The 26,017-nt window shown below is 42.8% G+C and overlaps 1 protein-coding gene across 1 annotated transcript in view; it reads right to left on the bottom strand.

The window, feature by feature from the left end:
• Positions 1-24,156, bottom strand: part of LOC118402527 (cadherin-2-like) — a 104,023-nt gene extending 79,867 nt beyond the window's left edge. Inside the window, exons 1-2 of the mRNA XM_052476877.1 lie at positions 23,900-24,156; positions 21,459-21,570 (exon numbers count right to left, since the gene is read on the bottom strand). Coding sequence (XP_052332837.1) covers positions 21,459-21,570; positions 23,900-23,956 — 169 coding nt within the window. The 5' untranslated portion in view covers positions 23,957-24,156. The remainder of the gene's footprint in view (positions 1-21,458; positions 21,571-23,899) is intronic.
• Between the last annotated feature and the right edge of the window lie 1,861 nt (positions 24,157-26,017).

Here is a 26,017-nt window from a genome sequence, read left to right as displayed (position 1 = left end):
ACCAATAAATAGACGCCAGGGATAATCACAGGGCCCAGACTGGAGTGGATTGGGCAAGGAGAGGAGAGGAGAGGGGAGGGGAGGGGAGGAGAGGAGAGGAGAGGAGAGGAGAGGAGAGGAGAGGAGAGGAGAGGGAGAGGAGAGGAGAGGAGAGGAGAGGAGAGGAGAGGAGAGGAGAGGAGAGGAGAGGAGAGGAGAGGAGATTACCTCAGCTGTGTCCAAGTGGCTTGGAATACTGTTCCAGCTGTCAACAGCAGCCAGGCAGCACCTAATACCCCACACACCAACCCCTTAACGGCTGCACTACCCCGGCTCTGAAGGGAACGCGGGTGGAGGTGGAGAGGGTTGGTGCCGGGGAGAGGGGGGGGGCTCTCATTGTTTATCTTGACTATGTAAGCAGTAGGCCACATTGTTTGGCCGAGATGTTTTAGTGATATGTGCAGTGTGACAGGTAGGTGTGTTGTTAGCGTGGTTGGTCACGGTGGTGATGTGTTCTTGTAGCGTTAGCATGCCACACAGGTTATTCTCCCAGGCAGCTCTACTTTAGTAACAGCCTGTGTTTCTGCTGCTGCTGTCATTGGTTGATATGATTCAAGCCCATGAATCATGGGTAGTGTGCACACAGCTGCAGGCATGGCAAAGCGCCAGCCAGGCAGCCCTGCCTGCATGCCTGTATGCATTCAAATCTATGCTATACTAAAGAAAAAGAAAAACACAACATGTAAAATGTTGGTCCCATGTTTCATAATCTGAAAGAAGAGATCTCAGAAATTGTCCATAAGCATAAAAATATTATTTATCTCAAATTTTGTGCACAAATATCCCTGTTAGTGAGCAATTGTCCTTTGCCAAGATAATGCATACACCTGACAGGTGTGGCATATCAAGAGGCTGATTAAACAGCATGATCATTACACAGGTGCACTTTGTGCTGGGGACAATAAAAGGCCACTCTAATGTGCAGTTTTGTCAAACAACACAATGCCACAGATGTCTCAAGTTTTGAGGTAGCGTGCAATCGACATGATGACTGACAAAATTTACATCAGAGCTGTTACCAGTGAATTTAATGTTATTTTCTCTACCATAAGCCGCCTCTAACGTCGCTTTAGAGAATTTGGCAGTACGTCCAAACGGCCTCACTTCCGCAGACCACGTGTAACCACACCTGCCCAGGACCTCCACATCCGGCTTCTTCACCTGCAGGATCGTCTGAGACCAGCCAGCTGATGAAACTGAGGAGTATTTCTGTCTGTAATAAAGCTCTATGTCGAGAAAACGTATTCTGATTGGCAGGGCATGGCTCCCAAGTGTGTGGGCCAATGCCCTCCTAGCCCCTGCCCAGTCATGTGAAATCCATAGATTAGGGTTTAATTAATACATTTTAACTGACTGATTTCCTTATATAATCTATAACTCAGGAAAATCTTAGAAATTGTGGCACATTGTGGCGTTTATATATGTCTTATAAAAATCAAACACTCAAATGCTGTTTGATGTCTTCACCTATCATTGAAAAACACACAATACATCCATAGTTTAAAATCCCCACTCACGCAATCCCCACTATATACAAACATGCCACATTTTAGAATGTGCATGAATATAAAAAAGTAATGAACGTCAATATCTTCCTATTCGACACACATGGAAGGCAAATTGCTTAACCAGTTACTCTGAAAAAAAACAGTGCATTTAGAAACTATTCAGACCCCTTGACTTTTTCAACATTTTGTTACGTTACAGCCTTATTCTGAAATGGATGAAATCATTTCAGGAGGCTGTGGAAGAGGAAGGAGAGGCCATGAGGCTCCCAGAGGTGCCCAGCATCCCAGGAGTGCCAGGGGAGGACCTGAGGATCCCAGAGGTGCCCAGCATCCCAGGAGTGCCAGGGGAGGACCTGAGGATCCCAGAGGTGCCCAGCATCCCAGGAGTGCCAGGGGAGGACCTGAGGATCCCAGAGGTGCCCAGCATCCCAGGAGTGCCAGGGGAGGAACTGAGGATCCCAGAGGTGCCCAGCATCCCAGAAGTGCCAGGGGAGGACCTGAGGATCCCAGAGGTGCCCAGCATCCCAGGAGTGCCAGGGGAGGACCTGAGGATCCCAGAGGTGCCCAGCATCCCAGGAGTGCCAGGGGAGGACCTGAGGATCCCAGAGGTGCCCAGCATCCCAGGAGTGCCAGGGGAGGAACTGAGGATCCCAGAGGTGCCCAGCATCCCAGAAGTGCCAGGGGAGGACCTGAGGATCCCAGAGGTGCCCAGCATCCCAGGAGTGCCAGGGGAGGACCTGAGGATCCCAGAGGTGCCCAGCATCCCAGGAGTGCCAGGGGAGGAACTGAGGATCCCAGAGGTGCCCAGCATCCCAGAAGTGCCAGGGGAGGACCTGAGGATCCCAGAGGTGCCCAGCATCCCAGGAGTGCCAGGGGAGGAACTGAGGATCCCAGAGGTGCCCAGCATCCCAGAAGTGCCAGGGGAGGACCTGAGGATCCCAGAGGTGCCCAGCATCCCAGGAGTGCCAGGGGAGGACCTGAGGATCCCAGAGGTGCACAGCATCCCAGAAGTGCCAGGGGAGGACCTGAGGATCCCAGAGGTGCCCAACGCCCCAGAGTTGCCCAATATGGTACCAGTGCGACACACTTGGACAACGGCTAACATAAGACCGCCCCTGCGGTATGGGAACTATGTCCCTTAAGAGATGGACAAAAATGGGTGTTGATAATGTAATTCACTGTGGTATTAAAATGGTATGAAGTGCTTGAGCAAATTATATATGAAAACGAAGATGTTAAGATATTGGGCATAGTGCCAACCCAGAGATGGCGCTAGTGGGGCACCTATCTAGGATATTTAAACAGGTGCATTATGAGTGTCTGATTAGGATGTTGTGACCTGTAACATGTTATACCTGAGTAAAGGATTATGCTTGAACTTTACCAAACTCTCCGATGTGAATTATTCACATACACATAAAAACAACCACCATGCTTCACCGTAGGGATGGTGCCAGGTTTCCGTCCAAATGTGACGCTTGGCATTCAGGCCAAAGAGTTCAATCTTGGTTTCATCAGACTAGAAAATCTTGTTTCTCATGGTCTGAGAGTCTTTAGATGTCTTTTGGCAAGAGGGCAGTCATGTGCCTTTTACTGAGGAGTGGCTTATGTCTGGCCATTCTACCTTAAAGGCCTGATTGGAGTGCTGCAGCGATGGTTGTCCTTCTGGAAGGTTCTCCCATCTCCATAGAGGAACTCTGGAGCTCTGCCAGAGTGACCACTGAGTTCTTGGTCACCTTCCTGACCAAGGCCCTTCTCCCCCGATTGCTCAGTTTGGCTTGGCGGCCAGCCCTAGGAAGAGTCTTGGTTGTTCCAAACTTCTTCCATTTAAGAATGATGGAGGTCACTGTTTTCTTGGGGACCTTCAATGCTGCAGACATTTTATGCTACCCTTCCCCAGTTCTGTGCCTCGACACAATCCTCTCTCGGAGCTCTGGAGACAATTCCTTCGACGTTGTGGCTTTGTGCTACTCTGTGTCAACTGTGGGACCTTATATAGACTGGTGTGTGCCTTTCCAAATAATGTCAAATCAATTGAATTTACCACAGGTGGACACCAATCAAGTTGAGAGAAACATCTCAAGGATGATCAATGGAAACAGGATGCACCTGAGCTCAATATCGAGTCTCATAGCAAAGGGTCTGAATACTTATGTAAATAAGGTATTTCTGTTTTTTATTATTAATACATTGCAAATATTTCTAAGAACCTGTTGTCGCTTTGTCATTATGGGTTATTGTGTGTAGATTGATGAGATGTTATTTTTTTGTATCAATTTTAGAATAAGGCTGTAATGTGGAAAAAGTCAAGGGGTCTGAATACTTGCTGAATGCACTGTATGTTGTAAGTCTCATACAGAACAGTTATCAATGCCAAAATCATATTCATCAAATCTCTATTCAAACACAAATCATTCAGAGACCATATAAAAGAGCCCTAACAAAGGCCATTGCTGGTCAGGGAAGTAGCGCAGCAGAATAGAGCTGGTAAATACACTGCTGATTCACCCAACACAATGGCTTTGTTTGTGTCACTGTGACCTTAGCACTCCTAGACAATGCATTCTCTGTGGGAGAGAAAACAAGCATTTCACATTCAAATGGCCTCCCAACCAACAGTTGCTTTGTTTTTTCTGCTCATCCTATAAGGTCCACTTTATGGGGACTAGACAGTGTTGGCCCCTTTTCCTCATTCCGACCCTAAACAAAACAATCAAACTAGAAGTCAGAATTTTTGTGTCAGTCGGTTGGTTTATTTCCTGGTATGTCCTACACAACATATACGAGAGTGAAGAGCCAGGAGAGGGGACTTATCTCTGTTTACATTATCCAGTCAACTGGCACCCACTTCCCCATCCCTCCTGCCAGGAGTGATGACCCAATGATATGGAGTCCCCCTGCAAACCTCCACTCTCCACTGAAAAAAAAACATATTCCTCTAGATTGGCTATGTTTTGTCTATAAATTCCATGCATGGAACGGATCCCCTCTACAGACACACACACACCATCCTCATTCATCCGTCCTTCTACCTCATACTTTGCATCTATCTATCTATCTATCTATCTATCTATCAAATAAACAAACACTTGATGAATTCAACAGGCTAAGCTAAATGAATGACTCAGAGGGCTAAACCAGCATCATCCATTATCTGTCCTCTCTCTGTCCTCTGTCTTCTTCCCTTTCCTAACCAGACTAGAGCTAGGGTCCTGGGTTCATTTGTACATATATGAATAACTACACAAAGGACCAACAGCCAGAGATAAGTTTCTCCAGCATGATCAAAAATGTGCTTTCAGATGGATCCCACTTGGGACACTTTGCAATAACAAACACAAAGACATGGTGTTGGCTTCGCCCATTTTCTTTTCTTCATCTGTTTTCATCATCTTTAAAAAAAAATATATATATATATATATTTGTAATTGGGAGAGATAGTGATCTTGTGTTAATATGTGCATCCAGGATTCACTAAAGAAGGATTATCTTCTCTCAAAAGTCAATAAAAAAGTGTTTTAGTTTAACCCCACGAGGGACACAGATGGTTGTGTGATTACAAACACAGAAGTAGTTCAGTACAGACTGCTGGGGAAGAGACTGCAATAAGAGCCCAATAACAGTGCTGCGTGCCTCCATCACCTCCCACTAAGACATTCATACTGGGGCCTTTGAGGGAAGACCAGCGCCTAATAACATGTGGCCAGTCTCCTCAACCCACGTCTCTCTCCGACATCCCCCCCGACCCTTGTCCTTCCAGCCAACATTCTTTACATAGTTCATTACACTCTGCATCTCTTGCCCTCCACTCAGTTGTATTATTTTCCAGCTATAATCATACCAAATCAATCCACAGTACAAAGAGCTAGCAGGGAGAGAGAGAAAAGATTTGAGATTGAAAATAAAACATTGAAGCAACTTAAATCGCTGTTGCATAAAATCCCTGAAACACTAGCTTTTCAAATCCCCCCGCAAATCCCTTCTCACGTCCAGTAATAATGACCTCAGCTCAAGATTGAGATGCAGTAAGTAAATCAGGACTGCAACTGTTAATCTTACAATCAGTTCACGCATTTAACCCTCTGTTTGCACAGATGCATTAGGATTGAGTAAAGGCATTATGATTCTGTGTGACTTTCACTCTAGGCCAACACTGCTGGCGCCATCAATTTCTATTCTAGCAGAAGGGAATTGGTCAAATAGTGTAAAACAAAGAATTGGAGGATCAAGTTGCCCCTAGGTCTTTGATTCCAATCCCTGGTCCTTATTAACGCCAATTAATTCTCCTCCCAGGCCCAAGTCTCTCTATCACTAGTGACAGGCGTGAAAGGTCAATAACCTTGGCTCATAGCCCTCAGGTTAGCAATGGCATAAATTAATGGCTGAGGCTGTTATTCCAAACTCTTAAAGTCAGCTGAAGGAAGCTTATCTTTGCCAAAAGGTCACAGTGCTTAGAACACTTAGTGGGGAGAGTGAAGGAGTGACACAGGATCTATAGAAGATTGAGTGTGTTGCTCTCTAGTGGGGAACAGTGGGGGGTGGGGGCTGGAAGGTTTACAGGAAAGCAATGCACCTGGAATATAATGCTAGTAGGTGAATTAACACAGATAATGTATAGTGCCCTGGAGTAAATGTACTACGCCTATGCACAGAGTGTACAAAACATTAGGAGCACCTTCCTAATATTGAATTGCACCCTCTTTTGCCCTCAATTCATCAGGGCATGGACAGGTGGACCATTCTTGATACACCCAGGAAACTGTTGAGACTGAAAAACCCAGCAGTGTTGCAGTTCTTGACACACTCAAACTGGTGTGTGTGGCACCTACTACCATAAGCTGTTCAAAGGCACTCAAATCTTTTGTCTTGCCCATTCACCCTCTGAATGGCACACATACACAATCCATTTCTCAATAGTCTCAAGGCTTAAAAATCCTTCTTTAACCTGTCTCCTCCCCTTTATTTACACGGATTGAAGTGGGTTTAACAAGTGACATCAATAAGGGAACATAGCTTTCACCTGGATTCACCTGGTTAGTCTATGTCATGGAAAGAGCAGGTGTTCCTAATGTTTTGTACACTCAGTGCATAGACCTCCTTACAGCTTGAATAAAAATAATATATATGTTGGTTCATGTTGATTGATGAGATGTGAGAAGCAAACACAACACATGTCCTTGCTGTTATTGCTAAACTGGTTGGTTAAGTGGTCTCCACACAGCTGCTGAAGCGTTGGGTGCATAGTAAGAGTCACAAATCTAAATCAAATGTATTTATTGAGCCTTTCTCTCCTTGGATACATCATTGGGCCATTTAATGTGCAGGGCTCAAATAATACACTGCACTGCAGACCCAACATACAGTACATAGGCTACATGGTGCATAGAGCAACCAGGCATATCAGCTCCCAGTAGTATACATCCACCCCCCTGACTACATCCCCTCCCTCCAGCCCCCAGCCCATCTCTTGCTGAGCCCACGGTAACACAGCAAATAAAGTGGCGACACGCTGCACGCTTTTTAAGGCCTCAGTAAATATCGACAAGGTGAGATAACATAAACCCAGGATAATGGCGGTGAGCGGAGGGAGCGGGGAGTGGATCTGTTATGCAGCAGCCCGTATACATACGCCTGCCACCGATGGTAACTAAGGAATCGCCGCAGGTCAATCATAACATCCGCAGTGTGACCGCGGGAGGCGGCAGTGTCAGCACGGCCTGGTAACGGTATATTACTTTGAGTGGGACAGTTATACGGACAGGCGCATCCGCTCATCTGATGAGGTAAACAGTTTGGGTGGGAGACAGGAGGCGAAGAGGAACCGTCGCCTCTGTGTTCACAATCACAGGATGCCCAAGATTAAACAGATATTCAGGTAAATCAACTTAATGAGGTTTTTTTGCCAAAGACCATGTTCCCAAATATCAATAACCGTCCCTTCGGAGGTGCACTTGCTCGATATGATCAGCAAGTAGTGGATGACAGCCAGCGTTACTCATCTCATATCCTGTCTCTCTGTCTCTCTGTCTCTCTCTCTCTCTCTCTCTCTCTCTCTTTCTCTCTCCCTTTCTCTCTATCCCTCTCTATCTCACCAGCCCACCTCAGCCAGACACAGAGGCCTCTTCGGCTGAAGCATAGAGACCTCTGGGAAATACAAAAACACAAACCTCCACAAAACAACACCGGGCCAAGCCATTCATCAAAAATATTACAAGCACTATTTGAATGGTGCTTTATGTGCTCAGCTCATGACTAGAACACATTAGCTTGTCAAGGTTTCCATAAGGAACTAAATCTGTGGTTGGTTTTAACACAGTATAATGTTAAGCAGAATGCTTCAGTAGTGTCAATGTATTACTCAATTAAAGCACATCAGTCATCCAATGGAGTAAAGGGGGGCTCATCCATCACACTACTGCTTACATGAATAGGAGGTGGATGGGGAGGGAGTGGTAATAGGGAGTGATGGATAGATGGAGGGGGAAGGAGACGGGTGGGAGTGGAGAGGAGGATGCGTCAGGGAGGGATGTCACAGGATAGGACCTGGCGACTCATCAGAAAGTAACGTCCAAAGAAGCGCTGGTGCATTGAAATAGAAGCCCACTCCGGAACACAACAGTTGGCATAGCCCAAGGCGGGCGGTGGTGAGGGAGAGAGGAGGCAGGGAGGCTCCTCATCCCAGGCAGGATATTGGCAAATGTGGAACTTGGTTACAGTATCTGGGTCAATTAATGTCTCTCTGCCTCAAATGTCCCCTTTTGTAGTCAGTGAAATAATGGTGTGTCAATTCCCATAGCCTCTCCAGCTCAGCATGGGGCTGAAACCATGAACTGAGCTTTACATTTGACAAGAAAAAAAGAAAAACACTGTAAATACACACTCAGGTATTGGTTTTGCTCTGTTTCAATAAAAAAAAAGCCCTGCATTCTCTTCGTTCAGTGAAGCGGTCTCAAATATATTTGTTTAATTTACATCTATGATCCTACAGACAATAGATGGTCCTGTTCTGCGCTCTTCTCACCGGCACTTTATTTATTGTTAAACACCAACAAGCTCTTCTTGTTCTCAGATAAGTGAGATATGTAGTGTCAGAGGATCAGACACGTGTCTAGTGCCAACAAAATGGTAGTTTGGGATTTAAATGTATTCTAAAGCAAACAAAAGATCACTGAAGGAGAGAAAAGCAGTGAGTTCCTGTGGTACGATTAATATTTGTTATTTTTGTATTTTTTGCTTAGCGACGCATGAATGGTAAGATGCAGTGGAAAACATGAGGGCTAGCCTCCACACACTCAGCTAGCAAGCTGCATAATGAGAAAAACAACTGCACAACACAGAGAGAGGGAGTGAACGAATGGGACACAATAAAACTATGATTCTTACACTACTCAATCGACGGCTGGGTCAACACTGTAAGCGGGGCTAGAATCTAGCAGAAGAGATATGGAGTTGTTCGCTGTGCTGCTGCCCAAACTAAAGTCGCCTGCCTCCCGGGAGAGAAAGCAAACGAGTGAAAACCACGAGCCTGTCGGTCCTTTAATAAAATAAACATTTCACTCCACTGTGTTGATCTGTTGTCTGCCAAGTACAAGCTGGACAGTGTTTTTTCCACCATCGAGGTCTGGACTTTGACCGGTGAAAAGTAACACGAGGCTACATATATGGAGGCATATTATGCGGAAATCGAGGTCAATACAGCCATTTATACCTGACCTCATTACATAGAAGGGTCATGTTCTGCACTTTCCAGATGTATTTCATGTTAAATCAAACTCAAACATCTGAATTCGAGTCAAAAACCACCATGCACAGGAACCATTCCCAGTCTCCTCAGTCACACCTCACCTCACGACAGAGTGCTTACAGGAAAGGATTGTTAAAGAAAAAAAATCTTTGCCATCTGACAGTCTTTTAAATTGAAGCACACACATCAATTTCAGAAACCCAAGCCAGAAGGGTTCATGGCTGGAGGGGCCCAGGTGTGATTCAGAAGCAAATAATCAATAAAAGCACATAACCTTCAAATGACTGAGGATGGACCCATGCACCTATTGTATGAAACCATTGTTTTCATATCCAATCCCCATGGATACACATTCAACACAATTATTATTTGAAAATGGAGTTAGAAACGACACTCAAATAACCGCATCTTAGCCTATGACGTTAACCCTTATAGAAAGCATATTGAATGCTGCTGAATGTCAGTTGAGATATTTGAACGATAGGTAGGTCATGTGACTAACGATAAGGCAAGTCCTTTCGCAACAGCTGTGGTTTCCGGAATTCTCCTCTGACTGGTGGAGAGGGAGAGGAGACCCACTGGCTCTCAGGACTGTCTGGGGTGAGCGAACAGGCTAATTATATGCCAAGGACAAACACCCACACACTCACCCTGACACACACACAGGCACAATGGAGAGGCACCTTAACTGCTGCCCAATGTCAGTGTCACACAGTCTAACAGGAGACAGGGCTAGCGGCTGATATGAGCGATATGAGCAGGAGCGCTGTGTAGTGAAAAGTGAGCCAGACGAAAGGGTTAGCGCGGGCCAATGTCAACCCTCCACCAACCACCCTCCATATAAAAATATCTTTATCTGCATTCAAGTCCCTGTCTGCTCCCAAAAAGTGTGGAAAGACTGAGCAGACTACCTGTTCGATAAGGAGGCGCTGGAAAGAAAAAAGGTCAGCCATAAATAAAATATGTACTCTCCAGTCACACCGCCGAGCATCATAGCCTTAAAAGGCAGCGCCAGCCTCCCCACCCCTGTGCAAATTAGCTGCAGATGGGTGCACTTGCTTTAAAACGTTAACAACATTACTATTTCATGGTTATGATATGGCCTTTGGAATGCAATGGAGCCGGATCACGTGAACGAATCAGTATGAAATATTCTCAGACCCCACCTCTCACTGCAAGACTACTAAAGGCAAAATTACAGGTCGGAGGTATTGAAGCCATATAAAGTTTTCACACCCCTTGACCTTTTCCACACTTTGTTGTGTTGCAGACTGAATTTAAAATGGATGAAATTTAATTGTTTCTGTCACTGACCTACACGCAATACCCCATAATAACAAAGTGGAATTATAGCAACCGTCACAAGTTTGGACACACCTAGTCATTCAAGGGTTTTCCTTTATCTTTACTATTTTATACATTGCAGAATAACACATATGGAATCATGTTTTAACAAAATAAGTACATATACTTTAGATTTGAGATTCTTCAAAGTAGCCACCCTTTGCCTTGATAACAACTTTGCACACTATTGGCATTCTCTAAACCAGCTTCATGCGGTAGTCACCTGGAATGCATTTCAATTAACAGGTGTGCCTTGTTAAAAGTGAATTTGTAGAAGAGAAACAACAGTCCATCATTACTTTAACAAATGAAGGTCAGTTGATATGGACATTTTCAAGAACTTTGAAAGATTCTTCAAGTGCAGTCGCAAAAAGCATCAAGCGCTATTATGAAACTGGCTCTCATGAGGACCGCCAGAGACCCAGAGTTACCTCTGCTGCAGAGGATAAGTTCATGAAAGTTACCAGACTCAGAAATTGCAGGCCAAATAAAGACACATCTCAACATCAACTGTGTGAATCAACATCAACAGGAGACTGTGTGAATCAGGCCTTCATGGTCGAATTGCTGCAACTAAAGGACAACAGTAATAAGAAGAGACTTGCTTGAGCCTAGAAACATGAGCAATGGAAATTAGACCCGTGGAAATCTTTCCTTTGGTCTGATGAGATTGTTGGTTCCAACCGCTGTGTCTTTGTGAGACACGGAGTAGGTGAACGGATGATTTCTGCATGAGTGGTTCCCACCGTGAAGCATGGAGGAGGAGGTGTGATGGTGTGGGGGTGCTTTGCTGGTGACACTGTCAGTGATTTATTTAGAATTCAAGGCACACTCAATTGAGATGGTTTGGGATGAGTTGGACGGCACATTGAAGGAAAAGCAGCCAACATGTGCCCAGCATATGTGGGAACTTCTTCAAGACTGTTGGAAAAGCATTCCAGGTGAATCTGGTTGACAGAATACTAAGAGTGTGCAAAGCTGTCATCAAGGCAAAGGGTGGCCACTTTGAAGAATCTAAAATACATTTAGATTTTTTTTAACCCTTTTTTGGTTACTACATTTTTCCATATGTGTTATTTCATAGTTTTGAGGTATTCACTATTATTCTACAATGTAGAAAATAGCAAAAATGAGTAGGTGTGTCAAAACTTTTGACTGGTACTGTATTTAACAAACAAAAACATCAAATTAATAAAAAATGAAACGCTGAAACATATTTAGTCAATAACTATTCAACCTCTTTGTTAATGGCAAGCCTTCATAAGCTTAGGAGTAAAAATGTGCTGAATAAGTCACATAATAAGTTGCAATAATAGTGTTTAACATGATTTTTGAACAACTACCTCATCTCTGTAAGGTCATCTGTAAGGTCCGTCAGTCGAGCAGTGAATTTCAAACACAATTCATCCACAAAGACCAGGGAGTTTTCCAATGCCTCACAAAGTGCACGTATTGGAAGATGGGTAAAAAAAATAAAAAGCATGATGAAGTTATTAATTACACTTTGGATGGTGTATCAATAAACACAGTCACTACAAAAAAAACAGGCATCCTTCCTAACTCAGTTTCTGGAGAGTAAGGAAACCACTCAGGGATTTCACCATGACAATGGTGACTTTAAAACAGTTATAGAGTTTAATGGCTGTGATAGGAGAAAACTGAGGATGGATCCACAGCATTGGAGTTACTCCACAATACTAACCTAATTGACAGAGAAGGACGTCTGTAAAGAATACAAATATTCCAAAACATGCATCCTCTTTGCAACAAGGCACGAACGTGCCGCGAGCAGAGATCTAGTTAAGCTGCAGCTGGCCCAAAACAGAGCGGCACATTTTGATCTTCATTGTAATCAGAGGGCTGATATAAATACTATACATGCCAGTCTCTCTTGGCTAAGAGTTGAGGAGAGACTGACTGCATCACTTCTTCTTTTTATAAGAAACATTAATGTGTTGAAAAATCGCAAATTGTTGCAGTCAACTTTCACACTGCTCTGACACACACATTTACCCCATCAGACATGCCACCAGGAGTCTTTTCACAGACCCCAAATCCAGAACAAATTCAAGAAAGCATACAGTTTTATATAGAGCCATTATTGTATGGAACTACGTTCCATCTCATATTGCTCAAATTAACAGCAAACCTGGTTTCAAAAAACAGATAAAGCAACGCCTCACGACACAATGCCTCTACCTTAATTGACCTAATAGTTTGTCTTTTTGTATTGGTATTGATATGTAGGATACGTGTGCCTTTTTTTGTTTTGTTTTTTGATGTAGTTCTGTCCTTGTGCAGTTCTTGACATAATACAGAACATTAATAGACATGTTTCATGTTTTGTGTGGACTCCAGGAAGAGTAGCTGCTGCTTTTGCAACACCTAATGGGGATCCTAATAAAATACCAAAATACCAAATAAAAAATGTATACGGCAAGAAATGTGATAAAGCAATTCACACTTGTCCTGAATACAAAGTGTTATGTTTGGGGCAAATCCAATACAACACATTACTGAGTACCACTCTCCATATGTTCAAGCATGGTGGTGGCTGCATCATGTTATGGGTATGCTTGTAATCGTTAAAGGCTGGGGAGTTCTTCAGGATAAAAAATAAACGGAATGGAGCTTAGCACAGGCAAAATCCTAGAGGAAAAACTGAATCAGTCTGCTTTCCACCAGACATTTGTAGCTGGCAGCAGGACAATAACCTAAAACACAAGGCCAAGTCTACATTGGAGTTGCTTACCAGAAGACAGTGAATGTTCCCGAGTGACCGAGTTACAGTTTTCTACCTAAATCTGCTTGAAAATCTATAGCAAGACTTGAGAGAGCTTGAAGAATTTAGAAAATAATAATGGTCAAATATTGTACAATCCAGGTGTGCAAATCTCTTAGAGACTTAACCAGCAAGACAGTTGTAACCGCTGCCAAAGGTGATTCTAACATTTATTGACTCATGGGTGTGAATACATATGTAAATGAGATATTTCTGTAAAAACATGATTTCACTTTGTCATTATGGGGTATTGTGTGTATAAATCTATTTATTCCATGTTGAATTCAGGCTGTAACTCAACAAAATGTAAAATAAGTCAAGGGGTATGAATACTTTCTGAAGGAACTGTTTACCACTGAGATCCAATCAACCGACACAATATGTGGCGGTTATCTAGGCCATGGTGGCGTGGCATGGGGCAAAACCAACACAGGCGGGCAGGTGATGAAAATGTATAGGTTCTCATAACAATAAAAAAATAAAGCTGATTCTTCCATGCTTTATCTGGGAATTGGAGCACAGCCTTCATTACAACATATTGATCAGGCCAAACAAAGACCCTGGATCTATTGATCCGCTTGGTGCGGGAAAACTGAGAAGGGGGGGAATGAGAAGGAGAGCTATGGACTGGTGCTGCAAACAGGATCACCCAGAGAGAAGTGCTGCATCGGCTTAAAACAAGGGAAGCGGGGGATTGGAATTTAGAACCCCCATCAAATGAGATGGGGAGAGAGGTGCGGTCGTGGGGTTGCACTTGATGTCGGACTTTAAAAAAACAGAGATGGAGGAACTTGTGTAACATGCAATCCTTGTAATGAAAAAGAAAATAAAGGGCTGGTTGTCCTGCTGTTCCTAGCCCCTGTTCCTCTCCTCTTCGCATCTGACTGAAGGATGATGTCTCTTCTGTATTTATGGTTCTCATCTCACCAAGGGATTAGAATATTAAGGCAGCCTTGTTTGACTATTGAATAATTCAGGATTGGCACAGACATCAGTGCTTCAGACAGTGCTTTGCTACACAACCTCATCTGCAGCAAGGTAGCCAGTGAGAGCCTTCATTGCACGAGGCTATTACACACTGTCTTATCTATGACCATGATGTGCTGTGCCATGACACTAACTCAGGCTAACCCTCAGATACACATTATTTACAAAAGGAATGTGTTTTCTGATCATCCCATCCCCTGAACTTATGTATCTTTGTTATAATGTATAATATATTTGTGGGGGCCTATTGGGCGTTCATCAATTAGAAGAGAATCCCTTAGTGTTCCAGTGTTCCGCAGGCAGCCTCTCATAACTAATGCAGATGCCTTTGACTTCGTTGTGATAGTCACGTTATTTCATTACCATTTGTCATGTATTGTATGGAGGATGGTGGAAACATCCATAGAGATCCAACTGACCGGTGCTCCCTCTGAATGCTCCGACTCTCCATTTTACAGTGATAGATGTTAATTTTGGCAAGTCAGGACAGCATGCCCTGAGAGGTGTCGTACACATGGGGCCACCCCGTTGAGGGTCACAACCTTCATTGGCTGGTCTCTTCATTCAGTGTGAGCTCCCCCCACAGTACAGGCACACACACACACACACACATGCAGAGAGAAGCACCACCTCCTCCTTCCTGGAGCTGTAAGAGGTTGAGCACCGGCCCCAATTTACAGGACGGAGTCGACCAGGATCACGTCTCACCAAACACACGGGCCTCTCAAGCACTTCTGAGAGCTGCCCCAGCTGTACTCTATACCAGGCGTCATCAGGATCCTTGACAAAGTGCAGAGAACCAGAACAACAACACCATACAAATGGAGTCTCACCCCCCCCCCCAATAAAACATAAAAAGCCACAAAAAAAATGGGTATCATTTATTTTTCTCACAATATTTTATTTTTGTCAAAAGGGTCTGATTCTCTGTGGGTTCAAGAGGTTTGTATTAATCAAACAGAGCAGGGAAAGGTAACGACACTAAACAACAAAGTCATGGAATGTGTTGTGATTTCTTATGCCCAGGTCTTTCCATCCAGTATACCGTACATTTCATTAGACAGAAAAAAAGAGCCGATGTTGTACACACAAAGTCTCTCTCTATCTCTCTCTCTCCCTCTCCCTCTCTCACTGCTTGTTTAAACCATATAGTGAAATCGGTCAACTGTGTCTCCCCAGGACGGCTCAGGGTTTGAACCCCCAGTCAGTGGAGCCAGATACAGACAGCTCAGTGGACACGGTCGACGCACTGGCGTTAAAAGCACTTGAACTGAGGTTGAAGAAGACTGTAACCACAGTTGCCTTCCATCAGCCCAGCAGACTTAATTGGCGAAAACATCTGAAACTTAAGAGCTTGGGGAGTGTGGAATAAAGAAAAAGATTGAAAGTAGGTGGTGGGGGGTTGGGGAGGCAGGGTGGCTGCTTGTGAGAGGAGCATGTATTAAGTTCAATTAGGCTTTTGGGCTTTTTCATTAACCCAGTTTTGGAGAATAATGCTGCTGTTACTGACTCACTTTACAATTCTGCTTAAAAAGCCCCCTAGTCTGAAAGGCAGGACAATACATGTCAGCTCTCTCTAGCCAATTCTCCATTAACCCATTAACCAGCAGCCCCAAGACCCAGTCCACACTACCATCGCCAGCTATACCGGCCATTTTACCTGCTGATTTCATCAGATGAGTCATTTTGATCAAACAGGAAATGAACACGACATGAATGTTAAAATGTCCTTTCTATAGGAATACTCACTGGTGGTGACACAGTCTTAGCTAAGCTGTGTTAGTGAATGGTGATGAGTGTAGTGAGTGGGAGTAGATATATAGGCCTCCACTCAGGGACTCGGTATCAGCCAGCCCTAAACAAATAGGGATGCTTAAAGACAAGGTCACGAGAGGCCCTTGGGGCCGACAGTGGGAAACCGCCTGAGTCTGTGGGCTTTACGTTCACAAACAAAGAGCTAAAATCCTCTTTTCCACATCATCGGATACATAGGAGAGGAGGCCCCGTAGCAAAATAATTGTCCTCCCTCACTTTCCCCTCCACTGCCCTGCTAATGAACTTTGTTCAGAGCCACCTGAACAATTCCATTGAAAACCGATGGAGCATTTGCCAGGGCCAACCAATAGTTAATCTCTGGATCTGCATCACCTAACAAATAATTACGTCTTTATAATTAAACAATTACTCCTGCTTATTGTGGAGGAATTGCCATTATAGAGAATACCCAAGCAGAGCTAAATGTGTTTTGGGCCTAGAAAACTTTGGGTTTTGTTATTCATTCCAAAAAAATGTGCATGTGAATGCTGATGTTCTCCCAGATCTACTCAGGGTGTGTATTCTGTAAATCAATTACTGAAATGAATCACCTTCAGAGACAGTAGGGTAGGCTCCTATTGTCTCCACTCACCACAGGGTCAACTGCCGCAAGAACAAAGTGATCGTATTACCGTTACCTAGTACTGTATACTGATAGGGTTACAGTCATATTCACAACGATACTCCTACCTAACTTTGAAGAAGGAATCTATTCCAGCTCTACAGAGAGAGCTTAGTATAACTATACTCTCTAATAGCTTTTCTAAAGGAGGACAGGTCCATGCATATTACAAGGAAGCTGCTAGATTATTTCTGATATAACAAGGAAGGATTTTCTGTTACAATGAGCATGAACACTCAGGTATGGTTGAGGCGAATGACTGCAACTAGATTCAGTCAATCTTCATTCATTTATTATTTAGGGCCTAAGGATGCAATTAAGAAAAGTAATTAAATGCACAGGAGGCAGACATTCTCACTGAAAGAAAAAAACACAAAGGTGTCATGGCGTTAGTCTCCACACTACACCTCTTGTGGCTAGGAGCCTCTCAAAAAGCCCTTGTTTCCCTGCCTCCTGGTAAAAACAATATTCACAAGCAGCATGGTGAAAGTGGAGTTAGAAAACAGGAGGGGGGGGCTTAACACTCCCTCCACACCGTGGGAGCTTTGTCTTTCAAAACATGCCACAGGAGCCTTTCATTAGAGACTGGAGCTTTCATTAGCATCATCCCACGCTACTGAGCTACTGAGCCCCATGCAGCCCCAGCTCCAGGCCAACGCATTACAATGACATAGGGGTGCTGTGCCTCGCTCTCTCTCCCTGTCCGAGAACCTCTCTCCCCATAGAGGGCTGAGGGCTAGGGGAAGGGAGGGAAAAGAAAGAGCAGAGGAGAGAGGAGGTGAGGGAGGGTAAAGAAAGAGAAGAGGAGAGAGGAAGGTGAGGGGAAGGGTGAAGGGGGACAGACAAAAGGGGACCTGATTACCCCTGGTCACGGCCCATCCACAATTCAACTGAAAGGGAAATCCATCACCTGGAGGTTGAGCTGTAGAGCAGGTATAAGGAAGCTCTCTCTTTCCATTCCAACCACAACTCCATTACTCTCCTTCTTTCCCTTTCTCTCTTTTTATCTCTCGCTCTTCTCTCCTTCTCTCTCCTTCCTTCTCGCCCTCCCAGTCTCTTTTGACTCACACTCTCAGCTGACTGTGAATTTTAGAACACACTGTGAAATCCAACGCAACTGGAGCTAGTTTCTGGTTCAGATGACCTCAAGGCCCAAATCCCTGGGATGGCACATTGGTGGTATATTCCTCTTTTATTATTGGCAGTCACTCTCAAGGTGACAGAGGAGGCTGGTGGGAGGAGCTGTAGCAGGACGGGCTCATTGTAATGGCTGGAATGGAATCAATGGTATGGTAGCAAATATATAGAAAGCACATGTTTGACTCCGTTTTGTTTATCCCATTCCAGCCATTACAATAAGCCCGTCCTCCTATAGCTCCTCCCACCAGCCTCCACTTGTCCGCATGCTTCCCAGCCGAAACAGTTCAGAACAGTTTGTGCATATATTATGACGACATTTTGTGACTTTTTTGTTTGTTTTGGACTTTGGCAAGGGTTTTTTCGACTGTTTGGGCAGACTACAGGCAAGTCGAAGTCGGTAGTCGAAGTCTATGCCCTCTCGTCTGCGATTGGTCAACAGTAGGGATTCTTCAATTAAGTACCTGTTGTCATTCAACAAGAAACGACTCGTCCTTGTAGCACATTTTTTCACTTGAGAAATACTGCACCAAACATCCTAGTCAGATGCAAAATTGCGCAACTAAGATCTCTCTGGCAAAAACATCCAAATGAATTACATATTTCTTGAGTTATCTTAGATTAATTCTGACTACTTTGAGGAAGTGTATGCTGGCAACGGCATCTCAAAATGGACGAACAGCACTATTGCCACTTCTTTCCCCAAAAATGAAGGCAGTATGCGAGCACACTCATATGGTTCACCTTGCGAGGCACCGACCGAACTGATGCCAACAGTCTCAGCACTGTTCAGATGTGCTATTGGTGACTGTAATCGTGTGATATTTGTTTGTGTGGCAGCACTTTTACTTAGGGAGTAGTTAACCGCAAAAAAAGCAATTAATTGGTCATGTTTTCCATGATACATTGTAATTACTGTTTCCAATCATGTTGCGGGTCACACATTATCATTATAATAATTAAAAACAAAACATTACATTGATTTTGTCTTGTTTTTCTGAGGGATATGGTATAGAAGCAAAAAGAAACAGATAAAAGCATAGTCAGATGTATCAAGCTTTTCGCTGTTGTATTTCCAAAGGAGCAGATACTGTACAAACACAACTGTGATACTGAAGCTGTGTTGAAAGGAAATGACAGCCATTGAGAGGGGTTGGGATTATAAAACAGCGTGGCCACTTACCACTTCTTTCCTTTATGTTTCTGCTATGTACAGTTGAAGTCGGAAGTTTACATACACCTTAGCCAAATACATTTAAACTCAGTTTTTCACAATTCCTGACATTTAACCCTAGTAAAAATTCTCTGTCTTAGGCCAGTTAGGATCACCACTTTATTTTCAGAATGTGAAATGTCAGAATAATAGTAGAGAGAACAATTTATTTCAGCTTTTATTTCTTTCATCACATTCCCAGTGGGTCAGAAGTTTACATAAACTCAATTAGTATTTGGTAGCATTGCCTTTAAATTGTTCAACATGGGTCAAAAGTTTCAGGTAGCCTTCCACAAGCTTGACAGAGCTGGTGTAGTTGAGTCAGGTTTGTAGGGCTCCTTGCTCGCACACGCTTTTTCAATTCTGCCCACACATTTTCTATAGGATTGAGGTTAGGGCTTTGTTATGGCCACTCCAATACCTTGACTTTGTTGTCCTTAAGCCATTTTGCCACAACTTTGGAAATGTGCGTGGGGTCATTGCCAATTTGGAAGACCCATTTTCGACCAAGCTTTAACTTCCTGACTAATGTCTTGAGATGTAGCTTCCACATAATTTTCCTACCTCATGATGCCATCTATTTTGTGAAGTCCCTCCTGCAGCAAGCACCCGCACAGCATGATGCTGCCACCCCTGTGCTTCAAGGATGGGATGGGGTTCTTTGGCTTGTAAGCCTCCCCCTTTTTCCTCCAAACATAATGATGGAGGACATTTCTCCAAAATTATGATCCTTCAGTACCTTCAGGCATTTGAACCAGACTTGTGGAGGTCTACAATTTTTTTTCTGGGGTCTTGGCTGATTTTTATTTATTTCTCCATGATGTCAAGCAAATAGGCACTGAATTTGAAGATAGGCCTTGAAATACATACACAGGTACACCTCCTATTGACTCAAATTATGTCAATTAGGCTATCAGAAGCTTCTAAAGCCATGACATAATTTTCTGGAATTTTCCAATCTGTTTAAAGGCACAATCAACTTAGTGTATGTAAACTTCTGACCCACTGGAATTGTGATACAGTGAATTATAAGTGAAGTAATCTGTCTGTAATCAATTGTTGGAAAAATGACTTGTCTCATACACAAAGTAGAAAGTCCTAACCGACTTGCCAAAACTATAGTTTGTGAACAAGAATTTTGTGGAGTGGTTGAAAAACTAGTTTTAATGACTCCAACCTAAGTGTATGTAAACTTCCGAATTCAACTGTACTTGCAAGTATTACACATTTCCTTGAACCTGTTTAAGGCTAACATGGCAGAAATAATGATTTAATGACTGTGAAAGCAACATAATAATTTACTTGCATAATAATTATTGCATATGTCCACGATTAGTACACAACATATAAAAGCTTTGACCATTTGATCTGTGTGGGTTAGCTTATGTGTCATAATGAATGGTGTTTGACATGCAGAAACAGACATAGAAGATATAAGTACAATTTCTATTCCATGACTGTGCTTTGCACCCAAGTGCATCCAATGTGTTCACCTTTTGAATTACAACTGCCATGGTTCCATTTAAAAACAAGTAGAGGGGTTTGGTTTTTCATTTCCTATTCAGAAGAAAATTGCAGTGGGTCTCCATCTTTGAAACTTTCCAAGACTTCAAGTTTATGGATTTTCTATGAGGGGTACTGTATAAAGTAATCTAATTTAAAATGTTTTTACATTTTTTTAATTCTTTAAATTCAGAGCTCAACATTTTTTTTTTAAAGCAAGTAAGCTGGAACACATTGTCCTACTGTTTAAGAATTGGTTTTTCGGCGACACTGTGCTAAGACTGGAGAGAGAAAATGATTGAACTCTGTTGTTCAAAAAAGACCTGTGTAAGCAAATTATTAGAAGTAGGGCTACATTTATCCAGATTGACATTTCATTGTTTACAAGCCAAACAACATGGGGTTTTAGGCCCACATAATAGCAACGCTAATTGTTAAATATGTTTGATGTTTGTTGTTACCCACGACCGCACTCAACATCCTACATGTGTTGAATGAAACACAGTACAGGCACACACACACACACACACACACACACACACACACACACACACACACACACACACACACACACACACACGCACGCACGCACGCACGCACGCACGCACACACACACACAAGTAAGGCATTTCACTGTACTTGTGCATGTGACATTCAAACTTGAAACACACACACACAAACACTTAAGCACATGTGCACAAACATACTACAAACAGGCAGTGAAGAGTGTAATGGAAAACAAATCTATTCAAACCAGGACTTACCATTGAAAAGGGCCTGTCCTTTCTCTGCACTCTCTGGAATCTCTGCAACGTACATATCTTCAGAGAAGCCCGGCCGACACAGAGGAGGGGCGCCCCTGCCCTCTGTTGCAACCTGAGGGGGGTAGGAGGGGGAAGGGGGTTAGAATGATTCAGAATCACAAATCACCCACCGCTAAAATGCACTTTCGACTACCCCAAAAACTCCTGGTCACGTTCTGAACCCTCCACTCTATCTCCCTCCATAGTCATACAAATGCACCTGTTGTTTTTATAGCAAGGACTGCAATTAGGATAATGAGGCCAAAAGGGTTAACCATTAGCCAATGAGCATGGCTAGGCAAGAACAGGCCACATTTGTCTCTTTGAGGAGATAGAGAGGGGCCCAGACTCAGGCCCAGGCCATGGTTATGGCTCTATGTTGGGTCTATGGCTCACTACTGGTTGGTCCCCCTTATCACTACCCTGATCTGAGTACACAGGATGCTTTGAAGTTCAGGAACAGTAGAGCTAGGCTACAACTCCTAACACTCCTACTAAACTGTAGGGGTGAAAGCATCTGTGTGTGTGAATTCCTGTGTCTACTCAAACAAAACACTAAATCATCCCTCTTTATCTCCCCCATCATCATCCTCCCTCTTCATCTCCCCCATCTTCATCCCTCTTCATCGCCTCCCCATCATCATCCCTCTTCATCTCCCCATCATCATCCCTCTTCATCTCCCCCATCATCATCTCTCTTCATCTCCCCCAACTCTATCTCTGATTTAATCACAATGGTCTGATGTTGAATCCGATAAGGTATATTTCTGCCATTTGTTACATAATAAATTATTATCTGTCACTTTATGTATTTACAAATATACAAACATTCATGGAACAAATTCAATTGAACACAAATTAGACATTAGATAGATCTAGAGTTTGACAATTATCTCATCAAGTGTGCGTCGTCTATTATAACATAACACATAATATATTACTAGCTACCACATAATGGGCATCAAATTGATCAAAAACTATCCAAAACAAAAATAAAACGAGCATATGATCCCACATCCCCACATCCCCAAATACACGTAATACTATTTATTTAGAAGGGCCAGACCGGACAACAAAAGAATGTGAAACAAGAAGAATTCCACGGAAAACAAGAATTGAGAGTATCCATGCCACTTGCCATTCAACATCAGCGGAATTGAAATCGAATATGCTGGGGGAGGGGCGGGGGGAGGTGTATGCCTGGCTTTCTAGCACACTACATCATCAATTGACAGAGCACACCACCATGCATAGAACAGCATAGTTCGTTTTTAAAATTAATAAATGGGCCTACATTTCATTAGACTGTCTCTCATATTACAGCTTTAATTATTTAAACATTTTGGCAATTTAAATGTAAAAAATCCTTATTTTTTTATTTTACAACTCAAGTAGGCTAGGTCAGGCCTAAATTACTTATTAAAAGATACATCATTTTGAAGAAACTATAATATTCAGAATGAACTATAAAATGTGGTAAGTACAAGGTTGGACTAGGCTACTTTGGTGACCTACTTTACACTCGGCCGAGGCACTATAAGCAGCTGAGGTCAAGACGATTTTGTAGTTAGGAAATCAAAAACGAACACAGCATAGTCTCTGGCAGAGTTTCTGGATTGCACTAACCTAGAGAAACTCAACATAAGTGCACCGTAACTGTTGTTTGCACTGATAGCCTAATTAAAATACGTAAAGGGCCATTGCCTCGAGGCTCATTCCGTGTCCGTTAGGAAGAAATAATGATAGGCTTTTGTAACCCATAGCCTGCATCAATAGACAGCAGCAACTTACTAACCATATCATGTTGGCTCGTGAAAAGGTTACAAATGTAGCCAACAAACATGCAAGTATAGCATTTTAGCAAGTTCAACAACAAAAAATACTTCAAGAAGAAACATTGTACTTCTTGAGGCCCATATGAACCACATACATTATACCGTAATAGATATGACTATGTTTATAATAGATTATGCGGGCTATATTTATTTTCATGAATTTCGAAAGCAAGCGAATATGGTACTAGAGAGTGATACATTGTAGTCAACACAATAACATATTTTGAACAAGCGAAGCTTTTTAAATGGCCAAGCATCCCATCCTTCAAATAGACTACTGTAGTGCTTTCGGCTCCAAGCAAACCAGGGTTGATCTTCACGCAATATCAATTTACTACATCTTGTCATTATTTGTTGACGCATCACATATCCAAGTTCCCAATACTGGATGCATTATAACGAGCATCCATCCCAAAAATGACCATGTAGCCTTTTTGGAGGCAAGCTATAACGGACAACCAGGCACGTAACCCGTCAGATCACAGCAGCAGCATCGTCGCAGAAAGAAAGCAATAGTCCTAGAACTGTCTTGTGCAACTCAACAAAACCGTTCCGGAGACACATTACCTGCAAAGCGGCCAAGAGCGTGAACAGAAGCAGTCCCCTGCCCTCGTATAAGTACATTGATATGCCGTTTGTTATGTATTTTCCCTTTCAATGCGTGATAAATATCCGTATATCTGCTGCAGTCTGGATGTAGTGGTGAAACCAAACGTTCCCTGCTTACAACAAAGGCGGCAGCGGCAGCAGCATGTAGCAGCCTCCCCTATCCAGTCTCCGCTCCGATCTGAGATCACCGCCTGGTACTGAGGCTGCTACTCCCTCCCATGCATACAGTCCCTCCAACAGAAAATGCCCTGTCGCTGTGCCAGGATCTCTCACTGTCTCTCCCTACTGGTCAATTCGCCAAGTTCACTAAACACAATGTGGCTCCTTGAGACTCCGTCGTCTCGAAACTCCTCCTTCTCCAATCTACAAACAAACATACAATCTGTTGAAAAGCACTTTAAGTATTTTATCGACAGTCTGCTGCCCTCCTCTCGCTGCCTGAAAATGTTAGGGGAAGCTCAGGCTGGGAGATTTAAATACATGCCCTTAATCTTGCATTATTTTTATATTAGGCCTATGAATGAATTATTATTTTGAGCTTTATCCAAATGAATGACACACTTGGGTTTCTACTGAGGATGGTTAGGCTCTACATTAATCATAGGCAATTGAATATTTATCAGGTTTAGTCTTCCATCTATGCCTATCTGACAAAAAAATGAAGAAATAATTTTGGCACCTGCTGAACAGTAAACAGACCCCTATAAAACACTGATTAAATATTGCCATACTTTCCTATCTAGACCTGATTTCATATTTTACTGCAACTGCAATGAAATGTATAAGAGTCTATAAAAGGTTTCCTATTCCTAATCGTACTATATAGCTGCCAATCATGGATCAATGAAGGGTGTCTCCAACCTGCTAGAAGAGTATTGATAGATAGGGCTTGATCTATATGGGTCACAGCAAATTGGTTATCTTACATTTCACCTTATATGAAAGAATATTAAGTGTTAATTAAGGTTAATTACTTTTAAGGGTATGCAAATAACAGCCTCAATGCAAATCAAATGTGACACCTCTCAATCTGTGGGGCTATTGTGGTGGATGTTGCAGTGTGTGGAGGCAGACACAGATATTAGGGTAATTTGGGGCAACTTTACCTTATGTGCAAGAATATTAAGTGTCATTTAATTTCTGATTAATGCAGGGTTAATTATTTTTGAAGGGTATGTAAATAACAGCCTCAATGATAAGTAAAATGTCTAATTGCTGACACAAAAAAACTAAGTTTGTAAAAATAAAATAAATCCCACTGGGTACACACTGGTTGAATCAACATTGTTTCCACTTCATATCAATAAAAATAGATGTTGAATTGACATCTGTTCTCAGTGGGATAGCTGTGTGGATGATGGTCATGGTTCGGCAAACACACTATGAAGGGACATAAATGTCTAGAATTGAAAAATGTTTAGTTGCTCATGTACCTACATTTTGACTGCTTTATTAAAGCTGCAATATGTAACTTTTTGGTTGAACTAACCAAATTAACGTAGAAATGTGATTTATAGATCTGTCATTCCCGTTGATTGCAAGTCTAAGAAGTCTGTTGTACGTGCACTATTTCTATGGATCCCTTGCTTCATTTTCGTTTTTGTGTCTTTTACTTCCGGTTTTGTACACCAGCTTCAAACAGTTGAAAATACAATATGTTTGTTTATTGAAAATATATTTCACAACTGTTTAGATTGTACAAGGATACTCTACACTGTACAGTAGATGGCTTGTTTTGTTACATAAAATGAAATTAGGTAAACTATTAGAATTTTAGCAACTAGGAAATGGTGAAGCAATTTCTGCATATTGCACATTTAAAAAAACAACAGATTTGTCGCGTTCTGACCATAGTTTTTTCGTGTTTTCTTTGTTTTAGTGTTGGTCAGGACGTGAGCTGAGTGGGCATCCTATGTTGTGTGTCTAGTTTTCCCATTTCTATGTTTGGCCTGATATGGTTCTCAATCAGAGGCAGGTGTTAGTCATTGTCTCTGATTGGGAACCATATTTAGGTAGCTTGTTTTGTGTTGGTTTTGTGGGTGGTTGTCATCTGTCTTCGTGTGTCTGAACCAACAG

This window comes from Oncorhynchus keta, chromosome 23 (genome assembly GCF_023373465.1).
Source record: "Oncorhynchus keta strain PuntledgeMale-10-30-2019 chromosome 23, Oket_V2, whole genome shotgun sequence".
In the NCBI taxonomy this organism is placed as follows: domain Eukaryota; kingdom Metazoa; phylum Chordata; class Actinopteri; order Salmoniformes; family Salmonidae; genus Oncorhynchus; species Oncorhynchus keta.
Note: the sequence above shows the minus strand (reverse complement) of the source record. Positions and strands in the feature narration are given on the sequence as shown.